This window comes from Arachis ipaensis, chromosome B01 (genome assembly GCF_000816755.2).
Source record: "Arachis ipaensis cultivar K30076 chromosome B01, Araip1.1, whole genome shotgun sequence".
Classification (NCBI taxonomy): Eukaryota; Viridiplantae; Streptophyta; class Magnoliopsida; order Fabales; family Fabaceae; genus Arachis; species Arachis ipaensis.
In genome coordinates, this window is record NC_029785.2 from 134,560,382 (window position 1) to 134,576,803 (window position 16,422).

The 16,422-nt window shown below is 36.3% G+C and overlaps 2 protein-coding genes across 15 annotated transcripts; both read left to right on the plus strand.

The window, feature by feature from the left end:
• Positions 3,125-4,893, plus strand: LOC110267301. The gene is made up of 3 exons (XM_021112525.1): positions 3,125-3,868; positions 3,952-4,391; positions 4,549-4,893. Exons 1-3 carry the CDS (start codon positions 3,304-3,306, stop codon positions 4,891-4,893), a joined length of 1,350 nt encoding a protein of 449 aa, XP_020968184.1. The 5' UTR covers positions 3,125-3,303.
• On the plus strand, positions 7,695-12,007 carry LOC107640798 (increased DNA methylation 1-like). Of its 14 annotated transcripts, none has more exons than XM_021106060.1 (4): positions 7,695-8,763; positions 10,032-10,140; positions 10,218-10,478; positions 10,569-12,007. In XM_021106060.1, the coding sequence occupies exons 3-4, from the start codon at positions 10,262-10,264 to the stop codon at positions 11,969-11,971; spliced, it is 1,620 nt and encodes a 539-aa protein (XP_020961719.1). In that variant the 5' UTR covers positions 7,695-8,763; positions 10,032-10,140; positions 10,218-10,261; the 3' UTR covers positions 11,972-12,007. The 14 variants fall into 14 exon arrangements, with proteins under 14 accessions (XP_020961719.1, XP_020961703.1, XP_020961714.1 ...); XM_021106044.1 differs by having other exon boundaries at positions 7,695-8,204; positions 8,680-8,763; positions 9,465-10,478; XM_021106055.1 differs by having other exon boundaries at positions 7,695-8,204; positions 8,680-8,763; positions 10,032-10,478.

Below are 16,422 nucleotides of genomic sequence, written 5' to 3' on the forward strand. Positions count from 1 at the left end.
TATATACTTTTTATGTTTAAATTTCTGTAAATATATATGCAAATTATTACCAACTAAATACTGGTATACTAGTAAAAAATAGTAAATATTTATTGTTCGTATATATGTTGCTTTGTCACTTTGTGTTGTATATCACATTAACGCGTCTTTGCTATTTTATGTGACTAGCATTGCAACTATATATGTGGTTTTGCTTCGCATGGAATTCCCCGAAGTGAAGGTTTAACTTTAACACTGAAGGGGTGGTTTCTTCTATGTGGAAATTAGTATTCTATGAACCTTTAACGTTATCACTCTAAGATAGATCCATTCTGCAGTTGGGATACTATATATTATCATTATATTCTCCATGTGTAATAATACTCATTCAAACTTTATGGCACACACATTTTAAAATCACAATGTCCGTATAAAAAATTATAAAAATACTATTTATATACCAAAATCAGTTATTAAAATTAGCTATTAATGTATTTGTATATAAATATATATGTGATTTAATTTAGAGTAAAAGACATATCGGTCCCTGACCTTTTTAAAATTGGACATTTTCGTCCCTTAAGATTTGAAAATACTTTTAAGCCCCTCACCTTGTAAAATCTAGGACAATTGAACCTCTCCGTCGATTTGGGTTGAAAAACGTCACCGGAGAAGGCTGATGTGGCTGGGGGGAGTGTGACCTGTCCGTTTAGGTTGCTAAGCTGGAGGGGGTACTAAAAATCGAAGGACAGATCGATCCCTGAGCCCATTTCACATATTGTTATTCCCATAACACCCAGAAACCATGCCTGTAATTACTGAAAACCCTACCTGAAGACAAACAGTTTCTTTCTCCCTCCAAAAAAAAAGAACGTCTTCAACTCGTTGAGAAGGTGTTGTGTGCTCAGTGGACGTTGCGGGTGGCGAAGGATTTGACAGGCTTCGTCTTGCAAGAAGGTGCCTTCTGCTACAGAGGTAAGGGTATTAGTCGAATCACACTGTTCGTTCTTGTTTAAGTATTTGGTAGAATATAATGCATGATGCATGGGTTAGTGATGATCGCTTGCTCTGTTTCGGGGAAAAGACTGGAAAAAATTCTATAGGGATTTAACTGATTTCAAATTCTCAGGCACTTGATCTAGGGTTTAATGTGTGATTGCTATATCTGTGCATAATGCAGATGGTTGATATATATGCTGTACCTGTTTTTCACCATGGAGGTCATTTTGGTAGAGGACCCGGTGGCACTCTTGAGTATATTGGTGGGAAGGTTGAGAAATTTCCAGAGATGAATTTGGACTTTGTGAATTTTGGGGATTTGGTTACACTATTCAAGGGTCTGAGGTATGCAACATACAGGGCAGTCTATTGGTATGACCCAACCAGTAATGATCTTGAGTCTGGACTGCACATACTGAGGGGGGATGCTGGAATCAATGAAATGCGAGAGAACAAGTTGAAGAATTCAAATATCAACGAGTTCTATATTTACTTCGATCACCCTGTTGATGAGCCACAGATTGTGGAAGAAGAAGCTGCTACAGAACAGGGGCCGGAAGAATTTGATGATGCAGTTGATGTGGACAGTATCATGCGGGAGCTTCAGTCATCACCATCGACAGCAGGGGATGGGAATGGTAGTGGGGAGGACGAGTTGTATGAACCTCCTCCGAATGGCACTGAAACTGGTTCTGATGATGACTCCTGTAGTTGTGATGAGGAGAATGATCTTATGAAGAAAAGAAGCACTGTGAAAGAAAAAGAGAAAGTGATGCCAAAAAAGACTGCAGAGTCAAGTGGGAACAAGAGAGGTGCTGGGAGAAAGACTGCAGCTGTGCCTAGTGGCAAAGGTACCATGCCAGCTGCCAAGCCGAAAGGAGCTGGGCCTAGTGCGAGGCCCAAAAGAACCAGGCCTACAGCCAAGACCAAAGGAAGTGTTCCTCATCACAAGCCCAAAAAAACTGGTGCTGCTGTGCATGCTGAAGAAGATGTTCCATCTGTGCAGCCCAATGACAGGCCTCCAATAGGGCTCTATGTGAATGAAGAGGAATCAGATGATGATGACCTGGTTTATGAGTATGCATATGAGGACCTTCACACACCAGTGTCATCAGAGGATGAGGGAGACAAGCATGAATTTCCAGTGTTTAATGAAGACTATGGATTTGGAGAGGGGAGGTTTGAGGTGGGTACCAAGTTTGCAACCATAGATGGCTTCAAAGAGGTTGTGAAAGATATGTTCATAGCTGAGGGGAGAGAATTGTTGTGGATAAAGAATGATAAGGAAAGGGTGAGAGTTGCATGCAGAGGTGAAAACTGTCCATGGCTGGCACATCTATCTTACAACAAGACACTGCTATGCTTCCAGGTTAAGACTTACAAGTCTGAGCACACATGTGCAAGAGATCTGGGTAGTAATGCTGCTGATCAACACTGGATCAGTAAGAAGGTGGAAAAGCGAATGGGAAGTCAACCTCATATGACAACTAATGAGGCAACTGATTTTCTCAGAGAAGAGTTTAACTTAGTTGTGCATCCGAAGATGGTATATAGGGCAGTAAAGGAAGCCAAGGAAAGGCTAGTGGGAAACGAAAAAGAACAGTATGGAAAGCTCAGGGAGTATGGGATGGAGATTCTCAAGAGTAATCCTGGGTCAACAGCAAGAATTGATGTGAAGCCTATCCCTCAGTCCCTTCCTGTCTTTGACAAGATATATATCTACTTCGAGGGCTGTAAGCAAGGCTTCAAGAGTGGATGTAGGCCTTTCATCCATCTAGACGGGGCCTTTCTTAAGACATACCATGGAGGCCAGTTACTATCAGCAGTGGCACAGGATGCCAACAATCAGTTCTATGTTGTGGCATTTGCTGTTGCAAGATCTGAGACAAAGGAATCATGGAAATGGTTCCTTACACAACTTCAGGAAGACCTGGGTGATGCCTCCCAATTCGGTTGGAACTTTATGTCCGACCAGCAAAAGGTAACATTCTTACTCTCCTTTATGTGTTTAGTTGTTGGTGTTGATAGAATTAGCCTATAACCTGCTTAGTTGTTGTTGTTGATAGAATTAGCCTATAATCTGCTTAGTTGCTGATGTTTAGGGTAATAGCCTATAATCTGTTTATATCTTGTTGTATATTGAATTAGCATATAACATGTCTAGATGTTGGTGTTTATTGAGTTAACCTATTTGCTGTTTATTTTTTGGTGTTTATTGACTTAGCTTATAATGTGCTTAGTTGTAGAGTTTGTTAGGTTAGCCTATAATGTTGTTTAATTGTTGGTGGATCTGAGTAGGGCCTGCTGCCAGCCTTAAAAAAGGTAATGCCAAGGGCACATCATAGAAACTGTGTCATGCATATATGGAAGAACTTTATTAATAGGTTCAAAGACATGCACATTAGAGACATTGTGTGGGAGTGTGCTAGGTGTACAACTGAACCAGAATTCAAGGAGAAAATGGATAGGCTGAAGGGGGTTAACAATGCGGCATGGGAATATTTGATGAAGTTTGAACCTACCATCTGGGTTAAAGCCTATTTTAGTCATGGACCCAAGGTGGATAACCTGACTAATAATATGTGTGAAGTGTTCAATGCAAAGGTAGTAAAATACAGAGTAAAACCAGTTTTGACAATGTGTGAGGAGATTAGGTGCTACTTAATGAGAATGATGACCAAGCACATTAGATTGTTAGAACACCATAGGGGTAAGTTAGCACCAGTTCAAGAGAAAAGGTTGCAGATGAAAATAAAACCAAGCAGTAGGTGGATAGCTGAGTGGGTGGGGGACAATGAAAGAAAAAGGTTTGAGGTAACCAGAAAGAAGACGAAAGTGGACGTGGATCTAATCAAGCACACCTGTTCATGCAACACCTGGCAATTGACTGGTAAAGAGTTTAACCCTAACTAATATGTTTTCCTCGTATGTAAAATTATGCTGCTTTACATGTAACTTTTGCTGCTTATGCAGGCATGCCATGCATACATGCTATTGCTGCTATCAGAAAGAGGCATGACCAGGTTGAGGATTACGTGCATCCATGGTTGTGTATGGAGTCCATTCACAAGACGTATGCACATTGCATCAAGCCCGTTCCTAGTGAAGAATTCTGGACCACAACGGAGCAGTTGAGGCCTGCCCCGCCACCTATCAAACGGCCTATTGGGCGGCCAAAGGTGCACAACCGCAACAAGGACCCTGCTGAGGCTCATATGCAAGGAGAAAAGCTGAAAAGAAGCTTCCAGGTTACATGTAGCAAGTGCAACGAGAAAGGGCATAATTATAAAACTTGTAAAGGAGCTCCAAGCAACCCGACAACCCGACCAAAGAAGAAGAAACCCAAGAAGACAGTTGACAACTCACAAGCTCTGGTGCTGCTTCCCCTTTCAAAATCAGCCCCTCCACCAGAGGTAAGCCGGCACCCGAAAATGCTTTAGACCTCAGTTGGTTAAGCACTAATCAGCCCCTCCATTTTATGCTTCTTATTATTAGTCAGTAATACATAATTGATACTGCTTAAGCACTAATTACCCCATTTGGTTACATTGCTGTGTCTTTCTTACATAGGATCAAAATCAATCACAGGGTGAAAAAATGACTGAACCTAGTACTGGGGAGGCAGCTGGGTTTGCACCAGTTCCTGCACCATTTATGGCCCAACCTTCAGCTCCAGCACAGACTCCATTCAGACCTCCATCCCAGGTACCAAGAATGGACCAACCAGACTTCAATGCTGCTGCACATACTTTCAGACCCAAGCAACCAATTGTTCGACCACCAACAAGTGCAAATCCACCAACAAATCCAACACCACACACAAAAAAAACTCCAACCAGCAGGGGACCCTCGAAGGAGACCATGAAAGCAGCTACCAGTGCCACAAAGAGAATTCTCAAGCCTCAGAAGAAGTGAACAAAGCAGCATGATTTCTGTGTTTTGTTTTTGGCTAGTTATTAGCATGACATTAGACAATGCTTATTAGCAAAGTAATCTTGGCAAACTTGTTTACATGCCAACCAGAAATTATCATATTTTGGAGTTAACTCATGCTGTTTAGCTATGTTTTGGATTAAATCAGATACAATGTCATTCTAACGTTTTGCTTTTAATCTATCCGAAATTACTATCTTGTTTAATGCCTGGAATAATGTCTGAATGTTCTAAATTATATGCATGCAGCAACAAGAAATTCCAAAAAAACATACATACAGCAACCACAACAAATTCCATGTACATCAATCATTTTTACATCAATTCCAACCTCCATCCAGGTACCAAGAATGGACCAACCAGACTTCAATGCTGCTGCACATACTTTCAGACCCAAGCAACCAATTGTTCGACCACCAACAAGTGCAAATCCACCAACAAATCCAACACCACACACAAAAAAAACTCCAACCAGCGGGGGACCCTCGAAGGAGACCATGAAAGCAGCTACCAGTGCCACAAAGAGAATTCTCAAGCCTCAGAAGAAGTGAACAAAGCAGCATGATTTCTGTGTTTTGTTTTTGGCTAGTTATTAGCATGACATTAGACAATGCTTATTAGCAAAGTAATCTTGGCAAACTTGTTTACATGCCAACCAGAAATTATGATATTTTGGAGTTAACTCATGCTGTTTAGCTATGTTTTGGATTAAATCAGATACAATGTCATTCTAACGTTTTGCTTTTAATCTATCCGAAATTACTATCTTGTTTAATGCCTGGAATAATGTCTGAATGTTCTAAATTATATGCATGCAGCAACAAGAAATTCCAAAAAAACATACATACAGCAACCAAAACAAATTCCATGTACGTCAATCATTTTTACATCAATTCCATGTACATCAACCATTTTTACATCAACCATTACAACCAATTCCATGAACATCAATCATTTTTACACCCTAAACATACATACAGCTACAACAACAACTACTACACCAATCACAATTATATGCCACAAACTCAATTTTTTTTTGGCTTTCCATAGACAACAGCTTCCTCTCCAACTCTTCTACTTTTTTCTCAATATCCTTATTTCGGAGCAGCTGTTCTTCAATGGCTACTCTATCAGCTTCATCCACCGCACCCAAGGCTTCAAACTCGACGGCCCTAATTTTTTTCAAATGTTCATCCAGCCAGATAAAGTACCGGCAATACGGTTCTTTAGCCTGGAACAAAATTTCAGTGAATCACCCATTAACACCCAGCACACTATAATCCAACTATTGTAAAAATCGCTCACTTACCTTGAACAGTGGACACCCAAGAAACACTCTATTAGGGTTACTGGTCGTTCTTGACTTGTACATAATGGCGTAGACGCCACAGTAGCACTTGGGCGCAATCCCAACTCGCTCACATCCTCCTGGCACAGCCCATGAAGATTCCTCTCCAGGTCTTGTGCATGAAGAGCTCCCTTCACTCATCATGGACGATCGCAGCATCAACACCCATGTCTTCCTCCAAGGTTTTCGATCAAATAGGGCTCAGGGAAGGGGACGACATCGTTTTGTGGGTGAGGGATCGATCTGTCCTTCGATTTTTAGTATCCCCTCCAGCTCAGCAACCTAAACGGACAGGTCACACTCCCCCAGCCACATCAGCCTTCTCCGGTGACGTTTTTCAACCCAAATCGACGGAGGGGTTCAATTGTCCCAGATTTTACAAGGTGAGGGGCTTAAAAGTATTTTCAAATCTTAAGGGACGAAAATGTCCAATTTTAAAAAGGTCAAGGACCGATATGTCTTTTACTCTTTAATTTATTTACAATGTGTATTTGATTCTAATATATATTTTATACTAATAATTGATTTTAGTATACACGTAACATAGTTAAAAAAACTAATAGAGACTCATCACAATACTAGAGATAAATGTGGGTTACTTTTGTCAATTTTAGATATGTAGTTAATATAACTAAAATCTCAGAAACTATCTTAGAATATGTGATCAATCTCAAAAGATTACTTTAGGACTTACTGATGGAATATGTAGCCTCTAATAACTAGATTATGGGTATGTAACTCACAACATGATGTTATACATTGAAAGGGTAAAAATAACACTCTTGTTTTCAGTTTGGTACAAAACAAGTAGTTGACGCACAATGCAATAATGTGGGTGGTTCTCTTTATTGAGATATAACATATTATAGCAATGTCATTTTGTATAAGAATCAAGCGGTAAAGTAAGTTGGCGAAGAATTACAATTTTCAGATGGGAAAGTATGAGGAGCCAATGGAATATTTATACAATGTGTACAATGGAAGTTTAGGGAGTATTAGAGATATAATTATTAGTGTTACCTTTTTTCATCAGTTGAAGTTTTTGGGATGAGTGGTATCATGACATGGTATTAGAGCGGAAGATGTTTATTATCGCTAGTACTTGGATGGTTATTCTAGATAGTATGTATAAATAATCCATTGTCTCCCTAGCGAGATCCTTTTCAGATATATCTAAATTAAATGCACAAATCATTTAAAATGTAGATAGAAATAAAGATCTCGTATACATGTACTCACTACAAAAAAAAATACAAATTTGTAGGAGTTTTATAATAGAGGTTTTAAAAAACTCTCGCAAATTAGTTAAGAAAGCCAGATTTTCTCTTTATTATTTTTACTTCTTAATTTACAGCAATTTTAATCTCAAATAACAGGAGTTACATAACTCTCCCAAATTAAAATTTTATTACCCAAAACTCTTCTCCTATTTCGCTCCTTTTCTTATTTTTCACATCCCGCCAAATTGAATTCTCATTCCCGCAAAACCTTTCTCATTCAGTTTATCACTTTTTGCAGCCCTACTTCCCTTTCTTCTTCTCCACACACCATCCTTATCCCAAACCTCACCTTCGTTAACTGCAGCAACCTTTAGCTTCAATGTCCCCAACTCCAGTCTCGCCGTCTCCTCCTTACTGGTACGTCGCGTCCTCTAATCTCTTCATTGTTGGTTCGTTGCGTTCTCATCTTCTCCTCCTCGTCGGTCTTCATCTCTTATCAACAAGTCTTAGTTTCAGATGGAGATGTCTCAGGTAATAACATTTATTTTGGATTCTTAGTTTATGGCTTTCAGTTCCTGGTTTATTCTGATTTTGTACTATTTTTGGGTTTATTCTTATTTGAATTTTGGGGTTTATTCTGAGTTTAATTTGTATAAGCCAAACCCTAGCCCGTGGAACTTTTGGTACTGTCCACCGTAGTGTCTATGATGGCCAAGATGTTGCTGGTAACCCCTGTTCTTCTCTTTCTCTGTTTACTACTTTTTATTAATTTTATTACTGTTGTTGTTACTATTGATTACTTTAATTCAATTGGATCACTGATAAGCATAGCCAATTTCTTTGTTAGTCTTAGTTTTTGGAGCAAAATTCGGTTGGATCAAGTACTTGATCAAAAGTTATGGCTGTTAGTTACATTGCATTTCTTTTATAGTGATTGGTGATGGGTAGCTTTGAATCTCTTTGCATGTTGGGGCTCATATATGAAAATTCATGTGATCCTGATTTGTTGTTTTTGTGTGGTGACTAAGAAATAAAATATATTTTCAATGTTATATTGAGGTTGGTTGTGCTTTTGATGGAATTATTGGTTTACTTTTTTCTTTCTTTCTTTCTTTCCTTTTTTTATTTTCGCATTTCCACTGTTAATCAATCCTGTGATTATTACTCAATGATCAATTAAAATACTGGACTATGGTGAAGAAGGGCAACGGAGCTGCCCTGAGATCGGTGTTTACACAAGAAGTTGCTATTTGGCATAAACTTGATCATCCAAATGTGACAAAGGTCATTTTCATTTTTATTCAGTTAATTTTGTTGTTGTTGGTTGAGCTCGTTAGTTGTTATAATAGCATATCATCGGCTGCTGTTTCGTGGAGGGTTAGTCAATTGACGCCTCTAATGCCTATGTATAATTGCTTTTAGTTTTACTTGTGACACCAAGTTCTTAAAGTTTTCAGATCATATAGCAGTTTCAAGGACTTTGTTTACTACATCAAGTCCGGTTAATTAGAGAGTTCAAACCTTTAAGTGTTTAACTGATCGGATAGTCTATTGATATAGGAGACACTAACTTCATAGCAATTTATTGAAATTAGAGTCAATAAGAACTTCCATTTGATTGGGCATGCTTAAAAATCACCGTACTTGAAATTTATGAAATTTATATATTTAAGTCCTGACTTTTTTTAAATGTGGACATATCGATCCCCCATATTCACTTGGGTCTGTCAGACTCAACAAAAAAAATTAAATGTGACTCCCATTGTATTAACTTAGTTGATACGGATGCACACATGTGAGAGTTTTTAAAATTGGACAAATTAGACTCAGGAATTGATATGTCCAGATTTTAAAGAGGTTAGGGACTTAAATGTATTTTTAAATTATAAGAGACTTAGATGTCTCAGAGATCGATTTTAACTATTTATTTTTAATTGATTATTTTGAGGTTGGGAATATGATTAATTATTATGACACGTGAATAGGGCTGAAATCATAAAAGCACAAAATGGTGGAGAGCAAATTAAAGTGGAAACAGAACAGATCAGAACCAAGAATATTTTTACCAGGCCTCTCCTTTTTCTTATTTTTATGCTCATTTACGTAGAAACAAAGTTGCCGCATAAGTCATAACATTCCCCCCGTCGTCAGTCAATTTTTTTATTATTTATCTTTTAACTAAATCATTAATTATTTGTACATATGCATGTATTGTATATATTTCATAAAATTGAACTGAGATGTTAGTTGAATATGCCAGCTATCCCAGTATGGCTTAAATTAAATTAAACCAGCTAGGTAGCCATAGCTTTAAGATTTAAAAGAAAATTTACTGCTTTTATATAACTATGGATTTATTATTCTATTGATCTAAATTTTACATAAATCAGGATTTGAAAGCTGTTTCCTTAGGTTTATTACGTGTCATTAGAAATGTTGATTGCTAGAAAGAACAACTTAAGTTGCAAGCATTACTCCTTAAGCTTGCTTTTATTATTATGATGAGGAGTAACACTAGTTAAGCTCGGTTTACTTGGCACGCAAGGAACCAGAGTGTTTGCATGAAATTTTGTTGTTGAAAGAGATGGATCGATATCTCTGCTGAGGACAAACACCATTCTCTGGGTTAGAGTTGTGCAATTCACAGCCACAGTTTTTATGGTATGGCCTGCGCTCAACATTCCTGTCCTTCGTTGATATGCTTCCTTCCATAACCCCCCGAACCATCATCATTTCAGACGCTCCACTCGCCATTCCTCTCAAACTTGTATTACTTGGAACAATGTCACTGACTAGTAAACCCCCTCCTAAAATCAGAATTGAAGGAGAGCATTGCCCTGGTGCGGTGGTGGAATGGTACCAACGTTCTGCATCAAAGGATCAAAGACACGATTTTGACCTGAGCTTGAAGGCGAAGAAACACCTCGTTTCGTTGGGTTGGACCTTTTCTTATTGCGACAAGAAAACTCGCTGGGAACTTCGTTACAAATCCCCTTCTGGTAAGACCTATATTTCTCTCAGAACTGCATGCAAAGCCTGCATTGAAGAGAAAAAGAAAGATTCTTCATCTAGTTCCAATTAATTGCAAGGATCACAGCAATCTCAATCCAAGGTAACCGGTGGTAGGCCTCGGAGACGCAAGAAACCGAGTGACGATGAAGATTGGACTCTTCCGGAGACGCAAGTATCCAATTTAGTAAGTCCTCGTTCTGGTGAAAGTCCTGCTGCCGCAAGAAAAGTAAGGAGACGGAGTTCTTCTGATAATCGGAATCCAAGAACGATTCTTTCTTGGCTGATGGACAACAATGTGGTGGCGCAGGAGGCGTGGGTTTTCTGCCGTGGAGAATTGGTGAAGAGAGGGAAGCTGTTTCGTTCTGGTATTTTCTGCCATTGTTGTGATTCTTTATGGACACTCTCTCAATTCCAGGCTCATGCCGGTTGCAAAGGTCAACCTCCCTCTGCTAGTATCTTCTTGGAACAAGATAAAAGGTCTTTGCTGGATTGCCAGAAACAAGCATTGATGATGATCAAGGCTAACAACAATGGGGATAATGATCATCATCATGAAAATGATTCCATTTGTTCAATTTGTCTCCAGGGGGGTTTCATTCTTCTCTGTGATCACTGTCCGGCGTCATTCCACGCCGAATGTATTGGCCTTGATCATGTTCCCCCTGGTGATTGGTTCTGCCCTTCATGCTCTTGCAGACTTTGCAACCGTCCCAAATGCAGAGAGGAAAGTCATTTGGCTAACAATTTTATAGCTTGTTATCAGTGTCAACGCAGATTCCACATTGGATGTTTAGCTTCTAGAGGCTTTGCTTTTCTGAACATGGAAACCGATTGGTTTTGCAATGAAGATTGTCACAAGATATTTTTGACACTGAATAACATGTTGGGAAAACCAATTCCTGTGGGTGATGGTAATCTAACTTGGACATTGTTGACGAGCCTCAAGAAAAGCACTAATGACAATGATGACGATGGAACCATTACTGAAATGGAGAGCAAGCTAAATGTCGCACTTGGAATAATTCATGAGTGTTTTGTGCCCATCATAGATCCTGTATTTGGAAGAGACATTGCTGCAGATATTATGTTCAGCAGATATTCACGGCTGCCACGTATGAACTTTACAGGGTTCTACACTGTGATTCTAGAGAGGAATGATGAGGTGTTCTCTGTTGCAAACACAAGGATTTATGGCCAAAAGCTTGCAGAAGTGCCGCTTGTCGCGACGAGGGACCAGTATCGAAACCGGGGAATGTGTCGAATTCTGATGGATCAGCTTGAGAAGCTGTTGGTTAAGTTGGGTGTTGAGAGGTTGCTATTGCCTGCCGCTCCTTATTTAGTAGAAACTTGGACAAACTCATTTGGATTTGCAAAAATGACACACTCAGATCAGTATTACTGTGTAGGTTATCCTCTTGCAAATTTTCCAGACACAACATTGTGCCACAAATCATTGAAGCAACCTTTGATGCTGTATTGAGGTCTAAAACGATTGCATGGAGTTGGAAGTAGTGACCATGGTGTATGTTTAGTATTGCTTGTTGCATTCACTTTTTATATCTGATTTGCAGTGTGTTTTGTCAAATCCATTTGCTATTATATATGCTGTTTTTGCTTATTAGTAAACAACTTTTATAATGTTTGATTTATTTGCAATGTGTATTTAATTTCAACATGTATTTTATACTAGTAGTTGATTTTAGTGTACATGTAACAATTAAAAAAACTAATAATAGAGACTAATTACATTACTAGAGACAAATATGGTTTACTTTTGTCAATTTTAGATATGTAGTTAATATAATTGAAATCTCAGAAACTATTTTAAAATATGTTATCAATCTCAAAAGATTACTTTAGGACTTACTGATGGAATATGTAGCCTCTAATAACTATAGATTATGGGTATGTAACTCACAACATGATATTATACATGGAAAGGGTAAAAATAACTCTATCTTGATTTCAGTTTGGTACAAAACAAGTTGACGCACAATGTAATAATGTTTGCTCATGTCTCTCTTTAAATTTTAAATATGGTTTTGGAAAACGATATATGGGTGGTTCTCTTTATTGAGATTTGAGATATAACATATTGTAGCAATATCATTTTGTATTAGAATCAAGTGGTAAAGTAAGTTGGCGAAGAATTACAATTTTCAGATATATCTAAATTAAATGTACAAGTCATTTAAAATGTAGGTAGAAATAAAGACCTCGTGTGCATATACTCCTTGATTTTATATATTACTGTAAGGAGACAGGAGTAATGTAATCATCACAAACTTAATAAGAATACAAGTAAAAAGACAGCGTATTAGTATCTTTTAAATATTGTTCTTTATTCAATTTTTAAAAAAGAGAAAAAATAAAAAATAAATAACTTTTTTAATTTTTTAAATAATTGATACATAAAAATGTGTATTTAAATTAATTAAATAATAATAAATCTTTAAAAAAGTTAACTAAAAGCTAAATTTTAAAGGATAAGTAGTATTTTTCTATACTTGTCTCTTCTTAACATTTGTCCAAAGGAACTCTATATGCTTTATGGTTTATGCTACATAGCCATAATGGCCTAAGCGTACAATGTGTACAATGGACTAAATCATGGAATCTTTGGTCCATGAATAAAATGAACATCACCCATACTATCCAGAATAACCATCCGGATACCAGGGATAATAAATATCTCATGTCATAAAACCACTCATCCCAAAAGCTTAAGCTGATTTTGGGATTCACCAAGGATCGAACTCTTAACCTTTCGGATCTAGAACTCTAATACCATGTCATGAACCCACTCATCCCAAAAGTGTAACCTGACAGGACAATGTAACACTAATGGTCATATCTCTAATACTTCCTAAACCTCTATTGTACACATTGTACACTTAGGCCATTGGCTCCCTATACTTTCTCAATTATTTAAACGGATCATGAATATCATTCCTAATTTCTATCAATGTCTTGTCTTTGGAAGACTTAGCGCGCAAGGAACAATGATTCCATGAAATTTTCTTGTTGAAGGAGATGCATCTGTGGTGAGGGCAAGCATTGGAGCAAACACCGTGCAATGCACAGCCACAGTTTTTATGGTATGGCCTTCGTTCGACATCCATGTCTTGCATCGACATGCTTCCTTCATAGACACCCCCAAACATCATTTGAGAAGCTCCAGTTGCCATTACTATTCTTCCTTCCTATCTAACTTGTATCACAAGCAATACTGTGAAAAGAGTTAGTTAGGTGATGCTTCCATCTTTGTGTGTGTGTATAACTGTATATATAGATGAAGAAGAAATCAAGAGAATGAAAATGAAAATAATATTCTAGTGGTTAGGCCTATGTTCTTTTTATTGTAAACATTCGCTTTTTGTTACTTTTTATTATTATGACCTTAGCAGGGTATTGTTTTCTTTGAAGGCATAGTATTTTCCGAAGTTAGAAAAAATACTATAATATTGAGCCAGGGGCGGCATCTTCTGTGTGGCAATTGAACACTTTCTAAGTCAATATAATGTGTTAATTAGCAGTAACTTGGTTAATTTCAAACCTTATGCTTGATCCTCCCCTAATCAATTCCATGTGTCCAAAAAGGGGAATGAATGACAGATCATGATCTTGATGAGTTAGAAATAGGGATCTTCGAGATTGTGTTTGTATATAGGTTGAGTTATGCTGGTGTACACCAAATATCAGTCTTCAAAATCAACTACTAATATAAAATACATGTACAATAAAAATAAATTAAACTATATATATATATTTATACATAAATATATTGATTGTTGATTTTAGTGGCTGATTTTAGTGTACAAATAGCATTTCTCTTTCCCATTAAGCATCTTATTTATATATGGTAGAACCTTCTTCAATCTTACATACGAAATCTTGTGAGCTATTCTTGATTAATTTACCTTGCTTTAGGGTTATTAGCAGCTAAGTAGTTAACTTTTTTTTTTATTATATATTTTTTTATTTTTTTTATAAAATATAAAATAAATTAAAATTTTATAATTTATTTTTTTATATATTCAATTTATCATTAAATAAAATATAAAAATAATAATTTATATATATTTTTTTGTATTTTATTTTCAATATCATATCTTATCTTATTTTTAAAATTAAACGCATCCTTAAGTTATGCTCCATGGGCCATGGCTGTACATACGTGAACATGGAAGCATCTTAATTGAAAAGAGAGAGCATGAGAAAAGGGAGAGCATCAGAGTAATAATATTATATGAAGTTTAATTTTGATACATTGATAGTATAAAACGAATCATGCAATTATAACTGTTCTTTTGAATGACCATTTACACTATTAATATAAAAAATTATTAATATAACCTTATGTGATTAAATATATGTATGTGTAAACAATTTTACACTCAAAGTGCTTTAAAATTAAATTTTATTATATATACCTGAGAACTTTCTAAAAGAGCTTTTTTCGTTTTGTTCCTTTGTTTTATAATAATTGAAAAAGAATGAACATATAATATATGCATGCAGCATGCAAGCTAAGGGAGTTAAAATATGTTTAACTACACATAAACCAGAATTAATGCATCGAAGTTCATAGGTATCGTTTTCTGTCTTACTGTAAACTTCTATATATCCACATATAGTGTTCCCTTTACTACAAAATGGTAACGGTTTCACAACCTTCTTTGTATTTCAAAGTGTCTTCTAAACTCTATCCGTTTCCAAGTAAACGGACTTCACCACGTTAAACTTGTCAAATATTTTGTGATCTTGTGTGTTATTTCATGCAAGCTAAGGAATGATATGCTTGAAACTTGTTTAATCTTTTTGTGCAAATACAAGTATTCGTTGGAATAACTTTTTTTTTACTATAGTATTTTTTACTTCGAGAGATTAATAATTAATCTATTACGGATCTAAAATCTATTTAAAAATTTGTTACTGAACAATAATAAATTGGTAAATGAACAAAGTGACATTCCACGCTTATTATTTTTTATGTGTGAGAGAGGGAAGTGTATAATAAGAAGCTGTGAGCAGAAGTGTGTTTCACATTGGTATGGGATGTATAAATCGGATGCACCGATTTGTTTGTTTTATTTTTTTTTTTAAACAAACAATCACAAATCGGACGGTCCGATTTGTGATTTCGAAAATAAAAAAATTTTTAATGTTGAAATCGGACCGTCCGATTCTTATTTTCAAAAATAAAAAAAAATAAAAAATACAAAACGGACCCTCCGATTTGTAGTTTATTTTTTTTCCAAACAAATCGGACCCTCCGATTTGTAGTTTATTTTTTTCTTCAAACAAATCGGACCGTCCGATTTAAATAAAACACCGTATAAAAAAAAACACCTAATCTTCCAATAATAATGTATTACACATATATTTAATCAATATAAAAAAAAATTAGCCGACATTCCATCTCCAATACTTATTTAATTAAACTAATAAATTAACTCCTAAAATAGCTTAAGTTGATTAGTATTTGGAATTACTTATTATTATTGCAATCTGCCCTCCCTTCTCTGATCCTTTTTGACATCTGTGTTTGATTCTATTTTGACTTGGCAGCCAAGTTCTATAGCCAGCTGCCATCTGTTTATTCTGTGATCTCAACCTAAATTCTAAAATCATTATTAATAAATTTGTGTGGCCATAAAGCATGTTGGGGAAAGAATCGCCAGCAAGATATAACTATGATTTTTAGTCCTAAAATTGTTCCTCCAATTTAATTAGGAAGTAGGAACGATCGAAGGATTTTGTTTTGTTAGTATACTCAAAATTAAAGTAAAATTAAAGTAGTATTTTCAAGAATAATAAATTTATGGCAAATGTTAGTGTAATGTGGAGAAAGTATAAAATGTAATATATTTTAAAAAATAATTTATTATTAGACTCAATAAATAAATTAATTGATTATTATTTTAAATA

Coding starts and splice junctions, on each gene's coding strand:
- LOC110267301 (XM_021112525.1), top strand. CDS start 3,304: ATGCCAAGGGCACATCATAGAAACTGTGTCATGCATATATGGAAGAAC. Junction 3,869..3,951: donor CAACACCTGGCAATTGACTG/GTAAAGAGTTTA, acceptor CTGCTTATGCAG/GCATGCCATGCATACATGCT. Junction 4,392..4,548: donor AATCAGCCCCTCCACCAGAG/GTAAGCCGGCAC, acceptor TTTCTTACATAG/GATCAAAATCAATCACAGGG.
- LOC107640798 (XM_016344299.2), top strand. CDS start 10,178: ATGCTTCCTTCCATAACCCCCCGAACCATCATCATTTCAGACGCTCCA. Junction 10,479..10,568: donor TCGTTACAAATCCCCTTCTG/GTAAGACCTATA, acceptor ATTAATTGCAAG/GATCACAGCAATCTCAATCC.